Raw genomic sequence first — 24,557 nt, forward strand, 5'->3', positions numbered from 1 at the left:
CAACATGACCTGACCACTGGACATGACCATAATACATCTATTACACCCTATACAGACATAGGACACTACACCCCAACATGACCTGACCACTGGACATAACCATAATACATCTATTACACCCTATACAGACATAGGACACTACACCCCCAACATGACCTGACCACTGGCCATGACCATAATACATCTATTACACCCTATACAGACATAGGACACTACACCCCCCAACATGACCTGACCACTAGCCATGACCATAATACATCTATTACACCCTATACAGACATAGGACACTACACCCCCAACATGACCTGACCACTGTACATGACCATAACACCTCTATTACACCCTATACGGACATAGGACACTACACCCCCAACATGACCTGACCACTGGCCATGACCATAATACATCTATTACACCCTATACAGACATAGGACACTACACCCCCAACATTACCTGACCACTGGACATTACCATAACACATCTAATACACCCTATACATACATAGGACACTATACCCCCAACATGACCTGACCACTGGATATGACTATAATACATCTAATACACCCTATACATACATAGGACACTATACCCCCAACATGACCTGACCACTAGACATGACCATAATACATCTATTACACCCTATACAGACATAGGACACTACACCCCCAACATGACCTGACCACTGGACATGACCATAATACATCTATTACACCCTATACAGACATAGGACACTACACCCCCAACATGACCTGACCACTGGCCATGACCATAATACATCTATTACACCCTATACGGACATAGGACACTACACCCCAACATGACCTGACCACTAGCCATGACCATAATACATCTATTACACCCTATACAGACATAGGACACTACACCCCCAACATGACCTGACCACTGGATATGACTATAATACATCTAATACACCCTATACAGACATAGGACACTACACCCCCAACATGACCTGACCACTGGCCATGACCATAATACATCTATTACACCCTATACGGACATAGGACACTACACCCCAACATGACCTGACCACTAGCCATGACCATAATACATCTATTACACCCTATACAGACATAGGACACTACACCCCCAACATGACCTGACCACTGGCCATGACCATAATACATCTATTACACCCTATACAGACATAGGACACTACACCCCCAACATGACCTGACCACTAGCCATGATCATAATACATCTATTACACCCTATACAGACATAGGACACTACACCCCCAACATGACCTGACCACTGGACATGACCACAATACATCTATTACACCCTATACATACATAGGACACTACACCCCCAACATGACCTGACCACTGGACATGACCATAATACATCTATTACACCCTATACAGACATAGGACACTATACCCCCAACATGACCTGACCACTAGCCATGATCATAATACATCTATTACACCCTATACAGACATAGGACACTACACCCCAACATGACCTGACCACTGGCCATGACCATAATACATCTATTACACCCTATACAGACATAGGACACTACACCCCCAACATGACCTGACCACTGGACATGACCATAACACATCTATTACACCCTATACAGACATAGGACACTACACCCCCAACATGACCTGACCACTGGCCATGACCATAACACATCTATTACACCCTATACAGACATAGGACACTATACCCCCAACATGACCTGACCACTGGACATGACCATAACACATCTATTACACCCTATACAGACATAGGACACTACACCCCCAACATGACCTGACCACTGGCCATGACCATAACACATCTATTACACCCTATACAGACATAGGACACTACACCCCCAACATGACCTGACCACTGGACATGACCATAACACATCTATTACACCCTATACAGACATAGGACACTACACCCCCAACATGACCTGACCACTGGCCATGACCATAACACATCTATTACACCCTATACAGACATAGGACACTATACCCCCAACATGACCTGACCACTAGCCATGATCATAATACATCTATTACACCCTATACAGACATAGGACACTACACCCCAACATGACCTGACCACTGGCCATGACCATAATACATCTATTACACTCTATACAGACATAGGACACTACACCCCCAACATGACCTGACCACTGGACATAACCATAATACATCTATTACACCCTATACAGACATAGGACACTACACCCCCAACATGACCTGACCACTGGCCATGACCATAACACATCTATTACACCCTATACAGACATAGGACACTACACCCCCAACATGACCTGACCACTGACATGACCATAATACATCTATTACACCCTATACAGACATAGGACACTACACCCCAACATGACCTGACCACTGGCCATGACCATAATACATCTATTACACTCTATACAGACATAGGACACTACACCCCCAACATGACCTGACCACTGGACATGACCATAATACATCTATTACACCCTATACAGACATAGGACACTACACCCCAACATGACCTGACCACTGACATGACCATAATACATCTATTACACCCTATACAGACATAGGACACTACACCCCAACATGACCTGACCACTGACATGACCATAATACATCTATTACACTCTATACAGACATAGGACACTACACCCCAACATGACCTGACCACTGACATGACCATAATACATCTATTACACCCTATACAGACAGAGGACACTACACCCCCAACATGACCTGACCACTGGACATGACCATAATACATCTATTACACCCTATACATACATAGGACACTACACCCCCAACATGACCTGACCACTGGACATGACCATAATACATCTATTACACCCTATACGGACATAGGACACTACACCCCAACATGACCTGACCACTGGCCATGACCATAATACATCTATTACACCCTATACAGACATAGGACACTACACCCCAACATGACCTGACCACTGGACATGACCATAATACATCTATTACACTCTATACAGACATAGGACACTACACCCCCAACATGACCTGACCACTGGACATGACCATAATACATCTATTACACCCTATACAGACATAGGACACTACACCCCCAACATGACCAGACCACTGGACATGACCATAATACATCTATTACACTCTATACAGACATAGGACACTACACCCCCAACATGACCAGACCACTGGACATGACCATAATACATCTATTACACCCTATACAGACATAGGACACTACACCCCCAACATGACCTGACCACTGGACATGACCATAATACATCTATTACACCCTATACAGACATAGGACACTACACCCCCAACATGACCTGACCACTGGACATGACCATAATACATCTATTACACCCTATACAGACATAGGACACTACACCCCAACATGACCTGACCACTGGACATGACCATAATACATCTATTACACTCTATACAGACATAGGACACTACACCCCCAACATGACCTGACCACTAGCCATGATCATAATTCATCTATTACACCCTATACAGACATAGGACACTACACCCCCAACATGTCCTGACCACTGGCCATGATCATAATATATCTATTACACCCTATACAGACATAGGACACTACACCCCCAACATGTGCTGACCACTGGCCATGATCATAATACATCTTTTACACCCTATACAGACATAGGACACTACACCCCCAACATGACCTGACCACTGGACATGACCATAATACATCTATTACACCCTATACAGACATAGGACACTACACCCCCAACATGACCTGACCACTGGACATGACCATAATACATCTATTACACCCTATACAGACATAGGTCACTACACCCCCAACATGACCGGACCACTAGACATGACCATAATACATCTATTACACTCTATACACAGACATGAGACACTACACCCCCAACATGACCTGACCACTGGACATGACCATAACACATCTATTACACCCTATACAGACATAGGACACTACACCCCCAACATGACCTGACCACTAGACATGACCATAATACATCTATTACACCCTATACAGACATAGGAGGTCTGGGACTCAGGGTCGACACCACGTAGGTCGACACACCTTAGGTCGACACCAGAAATAGGTTGACATGGAAAAAGGTCGACATGATTTTTTTAATGGTTTTTTGGTGTCGTTTTCTCCGTAATGTGACCGGGAACCCCAATTAGTGCACCGTGTCCCCTCTCATGGCTCGCTTCGCTCGCCATGCTTCGGGCAAGGTGCCTCACTCCGCTACCGCTGCGCTCGGCACAGGTTACTGTTCCCAATCGTAGTCCACGTGGATCGTAAAGTATGAAAAAGTTCCAAAAATGGAAAAAAAATGTGAAAAACTCATGTCGACCTTTTTCCATGTTGAACTTGTTCATGTCAACATTTTGTCCATGTCGGTCTATTTCAGATGTCGACCTAAGTTGTGTCGACCAATTGGTGTCAACCTGGAGTCCGGAAACCGACATAGGACACTACACCCCAACATGACCTGACCACTGGCAGTCCTTCTCTGACGTCCTCTGATATTCTTCCGTCGGGCCAAAAAAGCAGCAAACATGCACCACAACTAATGAACATGGGGGGTCATTCCGAGTTGATTGCAGCCAGCAACTTTTTGCTGCTGCTGCGATCAACTAGTCCACACCTATGGGGGAGTGTATCTTAGCATAGCAGGGCTGCGATCGCTTGTGCAGCCCTGCTAAGCAAAACATTTTTCAAGCAAAACATTACTAGCCCTGGACATACTTACCCTGTGCGACAATCTCTGCATTGCTGGAGCCGGCTTTGACGTCAGACATTCGCCCTCCGTTCTCCTGGACACGCCTGCGTTTTCCTTACCACTCCCCGAAAACGGCAGCCAACGGTCCGGATCCGCCCAGGAACGCCTTCTTTCTGTCAATCTTCTTGCGGTCGGCTCTGCGACCACTTTCTTCGTAGGACACGACGTAACCCGGCGACCCCTGTTGCCGGGCAATGTATCGCACGCGCAGTGCGGCCGCAGCGCATGCGCATTCTGGACCCGTTCGCACCGCAGCGACAAGCCGCTGCGTGCGAACGGGTCGGAATGACCCCCATGGCGCTCATTGGAAATAGCTGAATTAGCAGAACTCTGAAAAGCAGAGCCCATCTGTCATTAATAACTGAATTTACTTTTCATACATTTTTTTTTACACATAATAGTGAATGAATTGTCATAATGTTTTAGTTTTCTTTATGTGAAAAACCATGAATGCAGTAGCTGTGTATTTACATTTTGCTTCTTTATTCAAATTTCCTTTGACCAAGATAGTCAGCACTTGTTGTATTTAGAACCTCCAGTACTCTTGCCTTGAAGCAGTATGTGAATATTTTATAATAAATGCATGAGTTACTGTTTCCACATTAATCTCCAATTTATACACATTCAGTACCTCTCACAAACAAACCTGACATTTTCATCTCAAAACTATTTCCAGGATCAGACCCTTTCTCACCCAGGATGCCACTAAGGAGCACATTTACTAAGTAGTGATAAGAGCGGAGAAGTGAGCCAGTGGAGAAGTTGCCCATGGCAACCAATCAGCACTGAAGTAACATCTATCATTTGCATACTGTAAAATGATACAGAGCTGCTGATTGGTTGATGGGGCATTTTCTCCACTGGCTCACTTCTCCGCTCTTATCACTGCATAGTAAATGTCCCCCTAAGACCCTTATCCACTCACTGGTCATCTCCAGACTGCACTACTGTAATCTCCTCCTGACTGGCATCCCTGACACATACATCTCTCCACTCCAATCTATCCTCAGTGCTGTTGCCCGGATCATCTTCCTCACCAAACGCACTACGTCCACCTCTCCTCTCTCCTACAAGACCTTCACTGGCTCCCCTTCGCCATCAGAATCCATTTCAAGATTCTCACACTCACTTACAAAGCCCTCACTCACTCCTCTCCCAGTTACAACTCTGACCTTATCTCCCCTTACACTCCCACCCGTCCTCCTCGCTCTGCTAATGCACGCCGACTCTCCTGTCTTCTGATTACCTCCTCCCACACCTACCTCCAAGATTTCTCACATGCTGCTCCCTTTCTCTGGAATTTCTTTACCTCTCCCCCTCAGACTCTCCACATCTCTACAAAACTTCAAATGGGCTCTCAAGACCCACTTCTTCACCAAACCCAGCCAAATCTCCTCCTAACCCTCTGTCCCATGCTCGGTCTACCCCATCTGTGTCACCCCGGTCTGTGTGTCCCTCCCCTTTAGAATGTAAGCTCTCACGAGCAGGGTCCTCTCCCCTCATGTGCTTTTACATCTCTTACTTAACCTATCTTCTTTTCAATACTCCCTTTGACGGCACCAAAACCTTCGGTTTTCTGCCGCCCTGATAATTATTTCAGTGCTGTTTACTGACGCAGCTATGTTTATATACCCTGTACTTGTCCTATATTGTATTGAACTGTAAGTCACTGTCTTCATGTTTTGCTTGTTTACTCTGTAATTGGGCGCTGCGGATCCCATGTGGCGCCATATAAATAAATGATAATAATAATAATTCTACGTATATGCCTTTTTGATATCCCCTTCACAGACGCCTCACACAGGCTCTCTAATGAGGTACAGGATCTGCGCAGTCTTGTTACCACCTTAGAGCAGGTGAGTGTGGTCTCTAAATGTCGCACTATTACAGGTTATCTGCTGGGTGTCATTAATACGGGCTGGGTAGAAGATTCCAGCGCACGGGATGCCGGCTGTCAGAATACCGACGCCGGCATTCCAATGATAAAGATGCCAACAGGCGTGAGTTATGTATTCTAATTCACCCCCTAACCCACTCCATGACCGCATCCTAACCCCTAACCTCCCACATGAATGCCTAACCCTAACCTCCCCAGTAAGTGTCTAAACCTACCCCCCCACCCCACCCCGCTGCCTAATCCTAACCCTTCCCCCTTAGTGCCTACACCTAACCCCCCTGTCCGCAGCCTAACCCTGACCCCCCGGATGGCAGCTTAAGTTCCCCCCCCCCCTCCCCGCAGCCTATCCCTAGCATCCCGTGTTTACTTACCTTCGGTATCCCGGTTGTCGGTATTCCAGCATCAGGATCCTGATGATTCCTGGATTCCGGCGTCGGTGTTCTTGTGGGGGTTGGGATTCCGGTGACAGTGTTTCGGCTGCCAGGATCCCGACAGCCGGGAATAGAAGCCTAAATTCAATCCATACTTGACAAGAATCACCGTGGCCATAGTGACATTCTTAGCCCGAGTCAGCATCCTACACTTCGTCCAGGCTAACTTGTCAAACTTGGTCCACACCAACCTGTCATACTTTGCCCATAAGTGGCAGGAGAATCAGCCACTATACGATTGTTGGTTGGGTGAGTGTTTCATTGGTATATTGGGCATCAGACCCCTGTTTGCCTACCACCTAAGGATATGGAGTTTTACTAACAAAATATCTCTATTGGTGAACCGCCCTTAAAATCCCAGATACATCTTAAGAACATTAAATTGGGAAAATCAGAACAGTTGAAGGTGCCTAACATTGTAATCCCCAGAAAGTCTAACATTGCAGTACCCTGAGGATGTCTAGCATTGCAGTCCCCTGAGGATGTCTAGCATTGTGTTTCACTGAGGATGTCTAGCATTGCAGTCCCATGGGCATTGTGTTTCACTGAGGATGTCTAGCATTGCAGTCCCCTGAGGATGTCTAGCATTGCAGTCCCCTGAGGATGTCTAGCATTGCAGTCCCCTGAGGATAAATAGCATTGTAGTCCCCTGAGGATGTCTAGCTTTGTGGTTCCCTGAGGATGTCTAGCATTGTGTTTACCTGAGGATGTCTAGCAGTCCCATGAGGATGTCTAGCATTGCAGTCACCTGAGGATGTCTAGCATTGCAGTCCCCTGAGGATGTCTAGCATTGCAGTCCCCTGAGGATGTTTTCTATCATTGTGTTTCCCTGAGTATGTCTAGCATTGCAGTCCCCTGAGGATGTCTAGCATTGCAGTCCCCTGAGGATGTTTTCTATCATTGTGTTTCCCTGAGTATGTCTAGCATTGCAGTCCATGAGGATGTCTAGCATTGCAGTACCCTGAGGATGTCTAGCATTTTGGTTCCCTGAGGATGTCTAGCATTGTGGTTCCCTGAGGATGTCTAGCATTGTGTTTCCCTGAGGATGTCTAGCATTGTGGTTCCCTGAAGATGTCTAGCATTGTGGTTCCCTGAGGATGTCTAGCATTGTGATTCCCTGAAGATGTCTAGGATTGTGGTTCCCTGAGGATGTCTAGCATTGTGGAGGACTGAAGATGTCTAACATTGCAATACCCCTGAAGATGTCTAACATTGTAGACCCCCTAAAGATCTTCTCTGAAGATGTCTAACATTGTAATCACATGAAGATGTCTAACATTGTAATCCCCAGAAGGTCAAACATTGTAGTTCCTTGAAGATGTGTAACAGTGTCATTCCCTGATGGTGTGTAACAGTGTCATTCCCTGAAGATGTGTAACATTGCAGTCCTCTGAAGATGTGTAACATTGTATTCCTCTGAAGATGTGTAACATTGCAGTCCTCTGAAGATGTGTAACATTGCAGTCCTCTGAAGATGTTTCTGTTCCACAGAAGCTGGATGGCACCATGTCAGCTCTCCAGAGACTCTTCCCCATTAAACTATCAGAGATCCGCATTGAGCAGGTGCAGCAATTTTGGGAGCAGATCCGCAGTTTGGATCGAGTGGATTTCCTGAGTGATCAACTGATGTACATGGAAGAAAAGATGGGGGAGTGTAAGTGATGGTAGTAGATAATGACCCCAAACCTGAGGTTCTCTGCCTCTGTGAGGGACAAATGTTCCATTGTTTACCCTCTCATCCCCTGATCAACCCTATTTGTCTCGCATTAGCTTTTCTCTTTCCTCAAGAGAAAGTCATCACCACACTCGGCTTTTAGCAAAATCCCTATTCACAGCAATTCTTATCATATTGCAAGATGAGGAGCAGAATCTTAGAGGCAGCAGAGGTGGAGCTCTCACCATAATTCCTTCCTCAAACAGTCACCATACTCATTGTACATTCATTACAGGAGGACGGTGACATGGAACAATCGTTGTGTGCATCCTCATACATCCATCGTGTGAAGACAGAGTACAGGTGCCGGGAAGGGACAGAAAGCAGCCTCCTCACTTTATACGGCCTATACCCCTGACATCTGTCACGTGTGTTTCTCACTTACACTGACTGCATGAGGAAGAGCCCAGTGATTGTTCCAAGTCTCCATCCACCTCATGAGCAGATATAATATAACACTCTGACACGGGAATTGCCAACAGCACATAGCAGAACATTTTATATAAGGATTGGGTTGGCAGTGATTTGGGGATTTATGGAAGGTTTGGAGATTATTTCTCATTATGGGGTGCATTCATGAAGCAGTGAAAAGAGTGGAGAAGTGAGACTGTGGAGAAGTCGCCCGTGGCACTGGCAACCAATCGGCTGCTCCGTACAATTGTATAGTATGCAAATTATACAATGCTGATTTGTTGCCACGGACAACTTCTCTACTGGCTCACTTCTCCACACTTTTCACTGCTTCATGAATAGAGCCCTCCATTAGCAATTCTAGACAGCCACCATTGTATGACACTGATCTGAGAGTCTCAGCACAGTGCAGTTCATCCCTGTGTACATCCCTCCTCTATCTGACAATGGTGGTCATTCCGAGTTGTTCGCTAGCAGTTTTCGTTCGCAGCGCAGCGTTTAGGCAAAAAAGCGGCACTTCTGCGCATGCGTATGCGGCGCAATGCACATGCGCAATGTACTTTCACAAAAGCCGAAGTAGTTTTACACAAGGTCTAGCGACGCTTTTCAGTCGCACTGCTCGCCGCAGAGTGATTGACATGAAGTGGGCGTTTCTGGGAGGTAACTGACCGTTTTCGGGGAGTGTGTGGGAAAACGCAGGCGTGTCAGATATAAACGCAGGCGTGCCGGGGGAAACGCTGGCGTGGCTCGCCGAACGCAGGGCGTGTTCGTGATGTCAAAACAGGAACCAAATAGAATGAAGTGATCGCAAGATAGGAGTAGGTCTGGAGCTGCTCAGAAACTACACAATCTTTTTTTTGTAGCCGCGCTGCGATCCTTTCGGTCGCACTTCTGCTAAGCTAAGATGAACCCCCAGAGGGTGGCGGCTTAGCGTTTGCACGGCTGCTAAAAGCAGCTAGCGAGCGAACAACTCGGAATGAGGGCCAATGTTTAAAAGAGTTGGGATACAATTTAAAGAGTACCATCCACCTATGTTAGGGATGAACATCGGAAGTCCGGCATCGAATGGATGCCCTGCTGTTGACATCAAATCACGTGATGGCTACTAGAAATCGCATCGCTACCATTCGATGGCATAACCATTGATGGTTTTAGTGTGCGCATGAGCAGAAGCATTTAGAGCTTCGTATATGGCTATGCACACATTAGCTGAGCTGCGGACACATCTTCCGGGTGTCCACAGCTACACACAAGCAGCCTGCCAGTGGATGGGCATCGGAAATCTGCATCCAATACCTACAATTCAATGGTTTTCAATACTTACATTGAATCGGGAACATCGATGGTTGCTAATCATTGGCTTCCTATGTCCATCCCTGGTCTTTGTACACTGGAGTGCTGAATCAGAAACCATGAGAGCTTAAGCTGTCACTTGACTAGGAATTTGTAACTAGGGCCACTGAGACTTTGGGTGGGCCTGGGTGCTGTGAGGCATCATCATTGGAGAGGGCGCCTACTCCCCCGCATTATGGGGGTCATTCCGAGTTGTTCGCTCGCAAGCTGCTTTTAGCAGCTTTGCACACGCTAAGCCGCCGCCTACTGGGAGTGTATCTTAGCTTCTTAAAATTGCGAACGAAAGATTCGCAATGTTGCGATAAGACATCTCTGTGCAGTTTCTGAGTAACTCGAAACTTACTCGGCATCTGCGATCAGTTCAGTGCTTGTCGTTCCTGGTTTGACGTCATAAACACTCCCAGCGTTCGCCCAGACACTCCCCCGTTTCTCCAGCCACTCCCGCGTTTTTCCCAGAAACGGTATCGTTTTTTCACACACACCCATAAAACGGCCAGTTTCCGCCCAGAAACACCCACTTCCTGTCAATCACAGTACGATCACCAGAACGAAGAAAAAACCGTGAGTAAAATTCCTAACTGCATAGCAAATTTACTTGGCGCAGTCGCAGTGCAAACATTGCGCATGCGCACTAAACGGAAAATCGCTGCGAGGCGAAGAAATTTACCGAGCGAACAACTCGGAATGACCCCCCATATACGTTATTATAGTGGGAGGACTTTATTGTGGCATCCGAGATGGGTGTGGTTATGCCTCCCTTTTGACTCCCGGTCCTCTGCAGAGGACCAAGTACTGTAATCTGCACTTGCTCCCTACCTTATCGGTGCCACTATTTGTATCATCATTGAGGTATGAGGGACAGAAGATGTGCAGCACCCCCTCAACCTACGCAGTTACTCAGTGATGTCACAAGCTCCCCTTCTCCAAATAGGCACCATTCACATCCAATGTGCATAATTGACAGATTCTCAACTATGATAATTCCTGCCCCTCTCTCCCTTTTTTTTCTAGATCCCCCTTTACTGCTTTGGATCTTGTATTTCACCTCTGTATGACTGAGCGGGTAAGAACATGAAGATCCATCTAATCTCTCTCTCTCTCTTTCTCTCGATTCCCCAGGCTCCTGCCGCGGAAATGACATTGAGATGCCTGTAGATCTGAAGCGCTGACCCCTTACAAAGTCCCAAAACTTATTTATATGACCTCCATGGAACAAGCTTATTTATGACCCCTTTTTCCTATTTATAACTGCAATTCCTTTGTGTCACGTCGCAGTAATCAATAAATACTATTTCTATAGAAAACTATATTGCTGTTATCACTTATTGTAGCAACAGATCGACAGCTCATTTTGGGGCAGAAGTATTACGCCTTGGAGCGTGATAAAGTGTAGAGAGATAAAGGGGTCTATATGCTAAGCCTTAGGGAGAGCTAAAGTGGATAAAGATAAAGTACCAGTCAACCAGCTCCTATCTGCCATGTTACAGGCTGTGTTAATGACAGCAGCGAATTGGCTGGTACTTTATCTCTCTCCACTCTTAGTACATCTGCCACTTATTTTATTATTGTTTAAACCCCTGTCACTGAGAGAAAGCATCATTAAAAAGAATCAGAATTCACCAATGTGGGTACTCTCACAGTGCTGGGAGACACAAATACCTCCTTATAGCGCTCAGGTACAAATTATGGGCCAGTCTCAGAAACGTAAGCAATCCCATTGGTTTGCGCACATTCCGAAGTTTTGAGGTCTGCACATGCACAGGATCTGTACTGCTTGATTGATAGGTTGTGACCATTTGGGGGTTGGGAAGCATCGGCGATGGCCAGCATTCCAGAATACTGGGGCGTGTCACTCCTGTTTCCTGGGCATGCCAAGGCCAGTGGATGTGTCCTTGAACACAGCCTCACTGGCCCCAGCTGCGTGAAGACACAGCCCATCCTGAGCAACCCAAGGGTCACTCAGATGACCGACGTTCATGCAGAGAGATCTGATGCTGCGTCTTTGGATGCAGCAGCCGATCTTATACAAGAAACCTCCTGCGGCATTATCATATTATTGTGCAGCTGCTGCAAATCCGTCCATCCTGAATCAGGCCTATATGAGGTGCTGCAAGTGCTGTGATGATCAGCTTCACAGATGTCTATGAGTGAATTCCAAAATTTGCTTTGTAGACTGAAACACCCAAGCTGCCCAAACTCTTGCAAATTCTGAAACTTGTCCATCACTGAAACTCATCTCCATAAATAAATTGTTTTTCCATCTGTATCACCGTCTTCTACTGAATGAAAGCGAGGAGGGAGCTCCTGGGTTTAGCAACCATCTTCCTCACTGGGAATGGCCGGCAGTGTGCCCACATCAGCCAACTCCAGTCATCCAATGCCTAACTTCTTCTTCAGGGAGACTCTACAAGAGATACAGGTCCAGGTTAAACCTACTTCCTCCCCATTCATGGTCTTCACATCAGCTACTGTGCATCCCTTCTCCTCGTCCAGCCACCTCGTACTCAAGTACATGGACCCATGAGCACCCTCCCTGCAAGCACTTCCGCAGCCTGACTCTCTAACCAACTCAAATCCATGGTTTTCAAATACTCAACTCTAGCACCCTCCTGATGGACACTCCTTTTCTGCCCGGCTCTCTGAATGCCCACCGAACACTGAGTACAACCAGGGAGCATTCAATGCTCACAGTGATCATCTGTGTTATGGGGTAGGTGGTGCCCACAATCTGGGATTTTGCCATAACATATAGCCGATCCCTGACCCTCCAAGCAAAGCTGTTTGAAAGGCTTCTTTGTCCCCAGGCCAAGCTCTTTCAGCAGGCCTGCAAGCCATCCAATGCTTTCTCACCCTTGGCTCACCAATCCCCACTCTACCAGGCTAAAATGTTTGAAAGGCTCCTTTGTCCCTGGCCAACCTGCCATGTGACCTCTCTCCCTGGACACAGCTTTATAATGTTATTTTCCTGGGCCATGCTGTAGTAAAACCGTTCCTCGGGCCTAGCTGTTTGCAAATCAGTCAATGGACCAACCAAACTGAAAACACTTCCCTGGGCCATGTTGTATGAGGGATCCTCCTTCTCTGGGATGGACCATCACATCTCCTCTGTATCTAGGAGCTTGGGTACATATTGGTAGAATGTACTCATATTAATCATGTATGTAATGATGCAATGTGTGTAAATAATGATACATGTACATGTAAAGAGTTATATATTGGTAGAAAGATACCATGTAATGATGCATGTATGTACCGGTGCAACGTGTATAGGTAGTGATTCATGTACAGTATGTCTATAGTGGTGCAATATTGGGCAGGCATAGGTCATCCCTTGGTGGGAGAGACTGAGCTAGTCGGGTGTCTGACCCACAAGTGCTACTAGCTAGGAGCTGAGTGTAACACGCTGCCCTGATCCAAGCCGGCAGGGGTTAGAATTATATATTGTGCTTATTTTCCGTTCCTGGCTGGCTTTGGGTTGTTTGACTCCATTGTCTGGATAGAACCACTCGCCCCAGCTTCTGTGCATCCTACACAGCAATCTGCACATACAATCTCTCACACGGAACAGGGACCTTTTCATGCTTCAGTTACAAACTTTTCCCTGCCCGAATTTCCTCTGTCTCAGCGTTCTCATCTCTCCGTTCTCTTTCCTGTTACTCTCCCTCTCCCCTTGTGCTGCTTCATGATAAGGCTTAAATCAAGAATTGCTCAGTCCCTCTCCTCCCTTCCTGAGATGGGGGGGGGGGGGGGGGGTGCTGGGTGGGTCCCAAGTAAGGTGTTTGCCTAAACAACACCCTTCCCCGTACTATAAACACTGCTGTATAAATAATAACTTCTGGCTGCTTAGGGAATTTCATGCCTTTGGGAATATATAAAACAGCCAACAGGTCTCACTCTCAAGATAACGGCCCAGATTTATCAAGCCTTGGAGAGTGATAAATTGCACAGTGGTAAATTAGCAACCAATCAGCTCCTAACTGCCATGTTACAGGCTGTGTTTGAAAAATGACAGGAGCTGGTTGGCTGGTACTTTATCACCATGCTATTTATCACTCTCCAAGGCTTGATAAATGGGGGCCAACGTTTCTTAATGAGCAGATAAAACAACCATGCAATGTAACTATGCAATGACGAGGGCAAGTCAGGGGGTGTGATACGTGTTATTTTTTTAGCGATTATTTTTGTAAAAATGCCTTCTAAATATTAATATTATGAATAATAAAAAAAAAATTAAATTGTAAAAAAAATCTCAATAAGAACAAAAAAGTTCTTAATAAAAAAAATCTTTCTGTAGCACCTAACCCAGCTCAATAAACCCACCTGTCGTTATTTTGGGTAGATGTATCGAACCTTGGAGAGACAAAGTGGAGGGAGATAAACTGGCAACCAATCAGCTCCTAACTGTCATTTTTCAAACACCGCCGTTAAAGTGACAGAGCCGCTTCATTGGTACTTTAGCTCTGTGCACTTTCTCTCCAAGGGTTGATGCATCTCCCCCTATTGCATAAGTGATGTCATCAATGCAACAATGTCTCAGAATGAAGGCCACCGCAGAATTCCACAGAGAGCGGTCGCACCCCAGTATTTGTCCTCCTTCCCTCTGGAATTTGTGCACACAGATACACTGTAGCCACATGCGGAGGACGTCACATCATCAGAATGAAACAATATATAGCGTTGTCCTTTGTCCCTGTACTTATAACAGGGACACAACCTGTATGAGCACATATATTTGCTGTCCCAGTACTCTGAAGACTTGAATGGAATTTTTTATTCTGATTTTCCCCGTATTATTATTATTATTATTATTATTATTATTATTATTATTATCCTTTATTTATATGGCGCCACAAGGGTTCTGCAGCGCCCAATTACAGAGTACATAAATAATCAAACAGGAAAACAGCAACTTACAGTTGATGACAGTATAGGACAAGTACAGGGTAACTAAACATAGTTACATCAGCAGATGACACTGGAATAAGTATCAGGTGGCAGAAGACTGCTGGATTTGGTGCAGCTGAAGACTATTAAAGTAAGACAAAGGATAAGCACATGAGGGAAGAGGGCCCTGCTCGTGAGAGCTTACAATCTAAAGGGGAGGGGTAGACAGACACGTATAGTGTCCATAATATATAAATATATGTATTCTAGCAACCGGAGGCTGTATCAGCTACGATGTAAGCAATATAAAATTCTCTTGTCTGCACTGAAAATTAAAACAAAATGTTTATTTGACGCAAAATGGGTAGAACAATCCAGTTATGAAGAGGTTAAAACTATCAATGCTGTTTACATGTAGTATCAGGGATACAGAAATATCTCAAGGTCACTACTGCCCCCCGCTGGTGAAGACAGGAACATGCGATGCAAGACTTTCTCATAAAGTCCAGTGCTGACCTCTAGTGGAGGAATGTGACACTCTGCAGCAGCAGCTTCAGTTGGGGTGGTTTATATTACTGTAGGTGCAAATGTACATTAATCAAAGCCAGCCAAACACAGAGACAGCAGCCTTCCGAGTATAACTCACACTAGGCCAAACTGTGCCTGCAGCATGGGGTCACCCTGTCACAGTCCTCAGCCTGTTCGTAGGATGGGGCTACTGGGCTGTGGCAGCGCCTCTGAGAGCCAACCATCCAAGTGCTGTACACTATGGAGCACCTCTTCCACCTCTGAGGCAGCTGCTTCCAGAGTAATGGTGAAGAGTAGGACTCAATGGAGTGTTAAATATACCTGAGTGGTCCCAGCTACTGTGGAACTACAAGTCCACTCAAGTCGTGACACCTCTTTAAAGAGTTATCAGTGGCAGCATGCCTATAGCTGCCAGTAATGTCTATTATAGCTTCAATAGAAAACAAGAAAGAAACTGGGGGGGATTTTACCAAATCTTGGAAGGAGATAAAGTACCAACCAATCAGACCTCCCGCTTGATAATGCCCCAAATCGTGTCACCACACTCCCAGCACCACCCACTCCAGCCACATCACTCCCCCCACAGTGCTGACCTGACTGCCCCCTAGTACTGTGCTCTGCTGCAGGATCAATGCTTCACCCCACAAACTCTGCCTGTGAAGCCTAGCCCACTCATTGACTTTGCATCTGAGTTTCCAGTATATCAGTAGTCAACTATAGTTGTTGGTTCATTGCGGTCTCAGGTATTTTAATCATGAATGTTTAAGCTAACTCTTGGAGCCAACGTCAGAACACTTCTTCAGAAGCCCCGTGGTTACATAACACCTTCTTAGTGCAGTGTTCATATGGATCTGCACCTTCAAGACGCTTAAACAGGGTTGTCACCTTTGCTAATTGGTTTATTGGATTCACATATGCCAATTCTGGTATGACCTGGCAGTAGCAGAGAAGCGAATGAGTCTAGAGTCCTTCATCAGTGTCTCCCGTGATGGGATTTGGGCTTTTCTGCTGGTAGGTCCAAAGGTTAGTGACTCAGGTGAGCCCCAACCCAAGAAGAGAGCAGGTTATGTCCGTCAAATGGTCAATCAGAGGAGTTTCGGTCCATGGAAAGTCCTGGTTTTTAAAAAGACACTTCCACTACAAGCGGAACAGTATTGCTGAACATAATGGACCTGATGCTAGAATCAAATATCTCATCTGAATTCAGTGTGTCTGTAAGTGTGGAAATCGAGAGGTAGAACTGGCATAGAAATCTGTAAAACGACCAGAAGTATCAACATGGTGCAAAAGGGTCTGGGAAAACTTAGTCATCCTGGTGCCTACAGAAGGTGATACTCCAAGAACTGAGGGTCAAGTTGGGATTTGTGTAGGACGGACGAGAGCAAGGACTGGCCCTCAATACTTTTAGGGTTCAGATTACAGTACTAAGCTCCTCACCTGACAGAAGTATGTGGGATGTCTTGATTTGGTGCTACGATGGGCCCTCAATCAAATATTCTCTGGTGGTCATCTTTATGTCTGGTGATTTCCTCAGGAGATGAACTAAGCATTGGAAAGTGATAAAAGTGGAGAGAGATAAAGCACCGTCCAATCAGCTCCTAACTGCTATGTTACAGGATGTTTGAGAAATGTCAGGAGCTGATTGGTTGGTAATTTATCTCTCTCCACTTTATCATTCTCCAAGGCTTAGTACATCTGCCCCAGTGAATACCAGTCTACAAATGCAGAATTGCAGCAGACTCATAGGATTTACACTGGCCTATCTTATGTAGTCAGTAGGCTTTGGACAAGCTTCCACCATTGTACTTTGGTGCTTGTGGGGACAATGTAGAGTGCGGTCTTTAGTTCTTCTTTGTAATTCTCCATACTCCAATAAGACAAAAATGGGGAATCGGACAATTAGTAGAGATGAGCGGGTTCGGTTTTACTCGGATTTACTCGGTTCTCAAAACGGCATTTTATTGGTTCACGGATGTCACATGTTTTGAATAGCCAATAAGATGCCATTTTGAGAACCGAGTAAATCCGAGTAAAACCGAACCCAATTACTGTCATTTGTTTGGTCCCAGGTTGGTTCAGAAAGTGATATTACGCTCACCTTTCCAAGAATCGATGCTTTGGACAATTGTTTGTACCCCTGAAGTCCGTCGGTGATGATGAGATGTCTGTAAGGGTCACGTTGGACCCTGAAATGGAACATTTATTATTCAGAGAGTATCTCTATATATAGTTGAGAATAATATTAGCCCTGGGATATGGCCCCACACAGTTGTTGCACCCTGGGGCGATGATCAGTCTCTAATTCTTGGATTGTGGGTAATACCCAAAGATAAAAAAATAACAACAAATATCTATACAAAATTATTTAAAAAAAAAGTCAGTTGTTCATAACATGGGGGGTAATTCCAAGTTGATCGCAGCAGGATTTTTGATAGCAATTGGGCAAAACCATGTGCACTGCAGGTGGGGCAGATATAACATGTGCAGAAAGAGTTAGATTTGGCCTGTTTGAGTGCCTTGAGGATCGACTTTGTGAACCTCTGTACTAGTGTTTCCCAACTCCAGTCCTCAGTGACCCCTAGAAGAGCAGGTTTTCCAGATCTCTTCAGTATCATAGTAACATAGTCGGTGAGGTTGAGTTTTTTTTAAATTAGGGAATGCTAAAACTGTGGCAGGGTATGCTGGAACTTGTAGTTCCATAACAGCTGGAGAGCCACAGGTTGGCCAGGCCTGCCTTAGTGGGTGTCCGCACGTTTTATGTAGGATTACGCTCTCATCCCTTGTCTCAATTCCCCTTTTATTGCATGCTAACACCTTATTTGCCTTTGCTGCTGCACTTTGACATTGTGTACTGCTGCTAAATCTACTATCAATGAGCACCCAAAATCCTTTTCTAATAACGTTTTCCCTATATTTTCCCCATTTAATTGGTAATTTGCGTGTTTATTCTTAGTCCCAAAGTGCATAACTTTACATTTTTCCACATTAAACCTCATACTCCATTTCGTTGCCCAAACTTCTAGTTTATATATATCGCTCTGAAGAGACTACACATCCACATCTGACTTGATTACCCTTCATATTTTAGTATCATCTGCAAAAATTGACACTGTGCTTTCTAGTCCTTCTCCTAGATCATTTATAAATATGTTTAACAATAGTGGCCCCAGAACAGAACCCTGCGGTATTCCACTGATTACTTAACCCAGGTGGAAAACATCCCATTAACCACCACTTGCTGTTTCCTGTTATCAAGCCAATTACGCACGCATGTACAAATAGTGTCTGCTATACCGAGCTCCCTTAATTTGAAAATCAGCCTCCTGTGAGGTACTGTGTCGAAAGCTTTTGCAAAATCCAGATAGACCACATCTACTGCGTTACCCTGGTCCAGATTGTCGCTTACTTTCTCATAGAGGCTAATCAAATTACTTTGACATGACATACTTATCAGAAAACCATGCTGGTTCTTATTAATAGCATGGTAGTTCTCAAAGTACTCCTGTATGTTATCCCCGGTATCCGTTCACATGGTCGACCATGTTATGGTCGACAGTCATTAGGTCGACCACTATTGGTCGACATTGACATGGTCGACATGGACACATGGTTGACACATGAAAATGGTCGACACATGAAAAGGTCGACATGAGTTTTTTAACTTTTTTTTCTTTTGGGGAACTTTTCCATACTTTACGATCCACGTGGACTACGATTGGAACGGTAATCTGTGCCGAGCGAAGCGGTAGCGGAGCGAAGGCACCATGCCCGAAGCATGGCGAGCGAAGCGAGCCATGCGAAGGGACGCGGTGCACTAATTGGGGTTCCCAGTCACTTTACGCAAAAAACGACACCAAACAAAGTTAAAAAACTCATGTCGACCTTTTCATGTGTCGACATTTCATGTGTCGACCATTTTCATGTGTCGACCATGCGTCCATGTCGTCCATGTCAATGTCGACCAATAGTGGTCGACCTAATGACTGTCGACCATAACATGGTCGACCATTCATACCGGAACCGTTATCCCCTAGTATACTTTCCAAAAGTTTCCCCGCTATTGATGTCAGACTAACCGGTCTATAGTTAACAGGATGGAGTTTAATGCCCTTTTTTAAATATTGGGACTACTCTGCTATATGCCAATCCTTTGGTACCATGCCTGACGTAAGTGAATCAGTGAAAATCAGATACAGTGGGCTTGCTATTTCAGCGTTTAGCTCCATCAGAACCCTAGGATGAAGTCCATCTGGACCAGGAGATTTATTAGTCTTCATTTTTTTTAAATCGCTCACGGACTACTTCCTCAGACAGATAAGTATTAAGCAACAGGCCTTTAACATTACTATTATTATTGTTACTCACTAATCCCACCATCTGTTCCTCTCTAGTAAACACTGATGAAAAAGATTATTCAGTATTTCAGCTTTTTTTTGGCATCATTTATCAAGAATCCCAGTTCGTTTTTAAATGGTCCTATATTCTCTTTTTTTAGCCTTTTATCATTTATGTATTTAAATCATTATTTAGGGTTGGTTTTACTCTTCTTAGCTATTTGCTTTCATTTTCTATTTTTGCTGCTCTGATTTCCTTTTTGCATTTTTTGTTACATCCCTTTTAGTACTGGAATGACTCCGCCTTCCCATCTGATTTAAAAGCTTTGAATGCTCGCCTCTTTTTATCCGTTTCTTCCTTTACCTTTTTGTTTAGCCACATTGGTTTGAATTTAATTCTCTTATTTTTACTGCTCATGGGGATGCACTTATGGGTATATTTGTCTAGCATCAATTTAAAAACATCTCACATTTCGGCAGTGTTCTTTCCCTGAAACAAAGTTTCCCAATCTATGTCCTTTAGTGCGTGTTTTAGCATGTTAAAAGTTGCTTTCTTAAAGTTAAGAGTCTTAGTTGAACCCTTAGGATGCTCCTTTTTGAAAACTAATATCGAATGTGATCATATTATGATCACTGTTACCCAAGGTCTCGCCTACTTTGGTATTTGCTATTATCTCCACGTGAAATGATTAGCTCTACCTGTGAATCTTTTAAAATGTGTCAGCCAGTAATGACAACACCTGTGCACCAACTACGAGATCTGGAAAACATGCACTGTTAGGGGTTACTGAGGAGTTGGTAAACACTTACTTACAATATACCTAGGCATATCTGGAACAATTAGGTAAAACCAAGAGACTGCTTCCCAGAAAGGACAAGCTCCAACTAAATACACCTTGGGAGGGTGGCTTAGCAACTGGCGTATCAGATCAAATGGTAATAAGCTCCAAGCATCCTGAAGCCCATTCACCCAGGACCATCCTAACCCTTCATGGTCAAGCAGAGCACGAGCCACGACAGGACTGTGCGAGGCAGCTGGATCGCTCTACATATTTTTACCAGATGTCACAGAAATGATGTATTAGGCTCAGCTGAGGGCCAGGGAGTGAATTATCTGCTTGGGTGCAGGGCTATTAGTGATTGCTGCCTGCAGAGAAAGGGAAGGAATGGGGAGCCGTGTTACCTGGTAATATCATTTCCCTGCGTCTCTCCATGATAGCATAGTTCCTGCAGTTTGCACTGTATCATTGCTGTGTGTGGTTCTATTTCTCTCTATGATGTTTCTTAGGATCAGGGAGACACAGAAGACACCAGACGAGGGCGGGTCTGACCTTACACATGCCTGATGACCTTGTCCTATCCTGTTTAGCCTGGAGATTTAGGACATAATTCAGACCTGATCGCTGTTGTACGAAATTACAGTGGCCGATTATCGAATGACTGCACATGCGTATGGATCGTAATGCGCAGGCACGAGGTCAAACTGCGAAAAAAATCTGCATTTTTTTTATTGCTAGGTGAACAGCGGCTGATTGACAGGAAGTGGATGTTTGGGGGTGGTAACTGGGAGTGTCAGGAAAAATGCAGTCGTTACCAAGCGTTTTCAGGGAGGGCGTGTGATGTCAGCTCCGGCCCAGATCAGCCTGTTTGTATCGCACTGTAGGAGTAAGTCCTGGGCTACGCACAGGCTGGAAAAATCATTTGATGGTGAGTGAGTTGCGAACGGATTTGCAGATGTTCACTGATAAAGTTTTCACACGGCATACACATGCATTCGCACACTTACACGGGTGCGGGTTTTCACTCTCTATGGGCGGCGGCTATCTGATCGCAGACCGCTGCAAATTCGCAGAGGAGAGATCAGGTCTGAATTAGGCCCTTAAGCCTTAGCTACTGTTGCCATGTGGGGAACCAACACAATAAAACCTGTCCCACCTCTCATGAAGCGGTTTGTGGCTATTACAGTTATTTTCTATCATTTACAATGATATGGTCTTCTCAGATTATTTCTGGTGGCATTTTATGAAACTATAACTTTCCTATTGTAACTCACAGTGAGTGGAAATCTTTATATCAGGGTTTACCAACTCTATCCACAGAATACCCGCACATGGTTCCATGGCATGGTGGGACTTGTAGCCTGACTACAACAGTGCGTTGTCATTTCTAACTGGTGTCCAAATGATTTTGTGATGCACATAAAGATCTGTCGCAAAGGAAATAAGAATATCAGAGCAATGTTCTGTGCACGGGGGAACAGTAAGGTGCAGAAAGCAAATACGGGATATATGTAACAGGGGCTGTGCTTGAAAAACTGCAGATTTTTAGTGGAATCTGCTGTGGGATTTGAAGCAGCGATTTTATTAAAGCCAAAACCACTAGCTACCCTGATTTCCACCTTGACCCTGACCATAACCTGGATTCATGCCTGCCCTGATTTCCACCTTGACCCTGACCATAACCTGGATTCATGCCTACCCTGATTTCCACCTTGACCCTGACCATAACCTGGATTCATGCCTACCCTGATTTCCACCTTGACCCTGACCATAACCTGGATTCATGCCTACCCTGATTTCCACCTTGACCATAACCTGGATTCATGCCTGCCCTGATTTCCACCTTGACCATAACCTGGATTCATGCCTGCCCTGATTTCCACCTTGACCCTGACCATAACCTGGATTCATGCCTGCCCTGATTTTTACCTTGACCATAACCTGGATTCATGCCTGCCCTGATGTCCACCTTGTCCCTGACCATAACCTGGATTCATGCCTGCCCTGATTTCCACCTTGACCCTGACCATAACCTGGAGTCATACATGCCCTGATTTCCACCTTGACCCTGACCATAACCTGGATTCATGCCTACCCTGATTTCCACCTTGACCCTGACCATAACCTGGATTCATGCCTGCCCTCATCTCCACCTTGTCCCTGACCATAACCTGGATTCATGCCTGCCCTCATCTCCACCTTGACCCTGACCATAACCTGGATTCATGCCTGTCCTCATCTTCACCTTGACCCTGACCATAACCTGGATTCATGCCTGCCCTCATCTCCACCTTGACCATAACCTGGATTCATGCCTGCCCTCATCTCCACCTTGACCCTGACCATAACCTGGATTCATGCCTGCCCTCATCTCCACCTTGACCCTGACCATAACCTGGATTCATGCCTGTCCTCATCTCCTCCGGGACTCTGGCCATTCTATGAGACCAGCTAATCAAGGTTTGTGCAAAATTCTGCATATGATATGGGCGAATGTGTGATGCTCATATGTTAGCTGGGTGTGGCTCATAGGGTCGACAGTCATTAGGTTGACCACTATTGATCAACAGTGACTAGGTCGACACCTCACAAAGGTCGACGCAGTCATTAGGTAGACATGGGAAAGGTCGACATGAGTTTTTTGTTGGTGTTTGTTTTCTTAGTAAAGTGACGTGGAACCCCAATTAGTGCACCATGTCCCCTCGCATGGCTCGTCATGCTTCGGGCAAGGTGCTTTGCTCAGCTACCAGTGCGCTCGGCACAGGTTACTGTTCTCAATCGTAGTCCATGTGGATCGTAAAGTATTATAAAGTTAAAAAAATTAAAAGAAAATGTGAAAAACTCATGTCAATCTTTTCATATGTCGATCTTTGCCATGTCGAACTAGTCACCATGTCGACCTAATGACCATGTCGACGTAATGCATGTCAACCAATAGTGGTCGACCTACTGAGTGTCGACCTAAGTGTTGTTGACCTAAAGACCGGATACCATGTTATCTCTGTGTGTGTGTGTGGGTGTATTCCAGATTTTCCACCTTCATACCACAAGAACATACTGGTAGGTTAATTGGCTTCTGGCAAAACTTAACCCGTGTGTGTATGCATCTGGGCAGTACGGATGGTGTAATGGTTAGCATTACTGCCTCACAGCACTGAGGTCATGGGTTCCATTCCCACCATGGCCCTGTGTGGAGTTTGTATATTCTCCCCGTACTTGCGTGGGTTTCCTGCGGGTACTCCGGTTTCCTCCCACAATCCAAAAATATACTGGTAGGTCAATTGGATCCCAACAAAATTAACCCTAGCGTGAATGTGTGTGCGTACTTGTGGTAGGGAAAATAGAGTGTAAGCTCCTCTGGGGCAGGGACTGATGTGAGTGGCCAAATATTCCCTGTACAGCGCTGCGGAATATGTGGGCGCTATATAAAT

At 45.3% G+C, this 24,557-nt stretch overlaps 1 protein-coding gene across 1 annotated transcript in view; it reads left to right on the forward strand.

The window, feature by feature from the left end:
• The window catches only part of EGFL8 (EGF like domain multiple 8), a 41,499-nt gene extending 29,591 nt beyond the window's left edge, over nt 1-11,908 (forward strand). The window contains exons 7-9 of the mRNA XM_063935748.1: nt 6,587-6,651; nt 8,615-8,777; nt 11,721-11,908. Of these exons, the coding sequence (XP_063791818.1) occupies nt 6,587-6,651; nt 8,615-8,777; nt 11,721-11,770 (278 nt within the window). The 3' untranslated portion in view covers nt 11,771-11,908. The remainder of the gene's footprint in view (nt 1-6,586; nt 6,652-8,614; nt 8,778-11,720) is intronic.
• The last annotated feature ends 12,649 nt before the right edge of the window (nt 11,909-24,557 follow it).

The sequence above is a fragment of the Pseudophryne corroboree genome, chromosome 8 (assembly GCF_028390025.1).
Source record: "Pseudophryne corroboree isolate aPseCor3 chromosome 8, aPseCor3.hap2, whole genome shotgun sequence".
NCBI lineage: Eukaryota > Metazoa > Chordata > Amphibia > Anura > Myobatrachidae > Pseudophryne > Pseudophryne corroboree.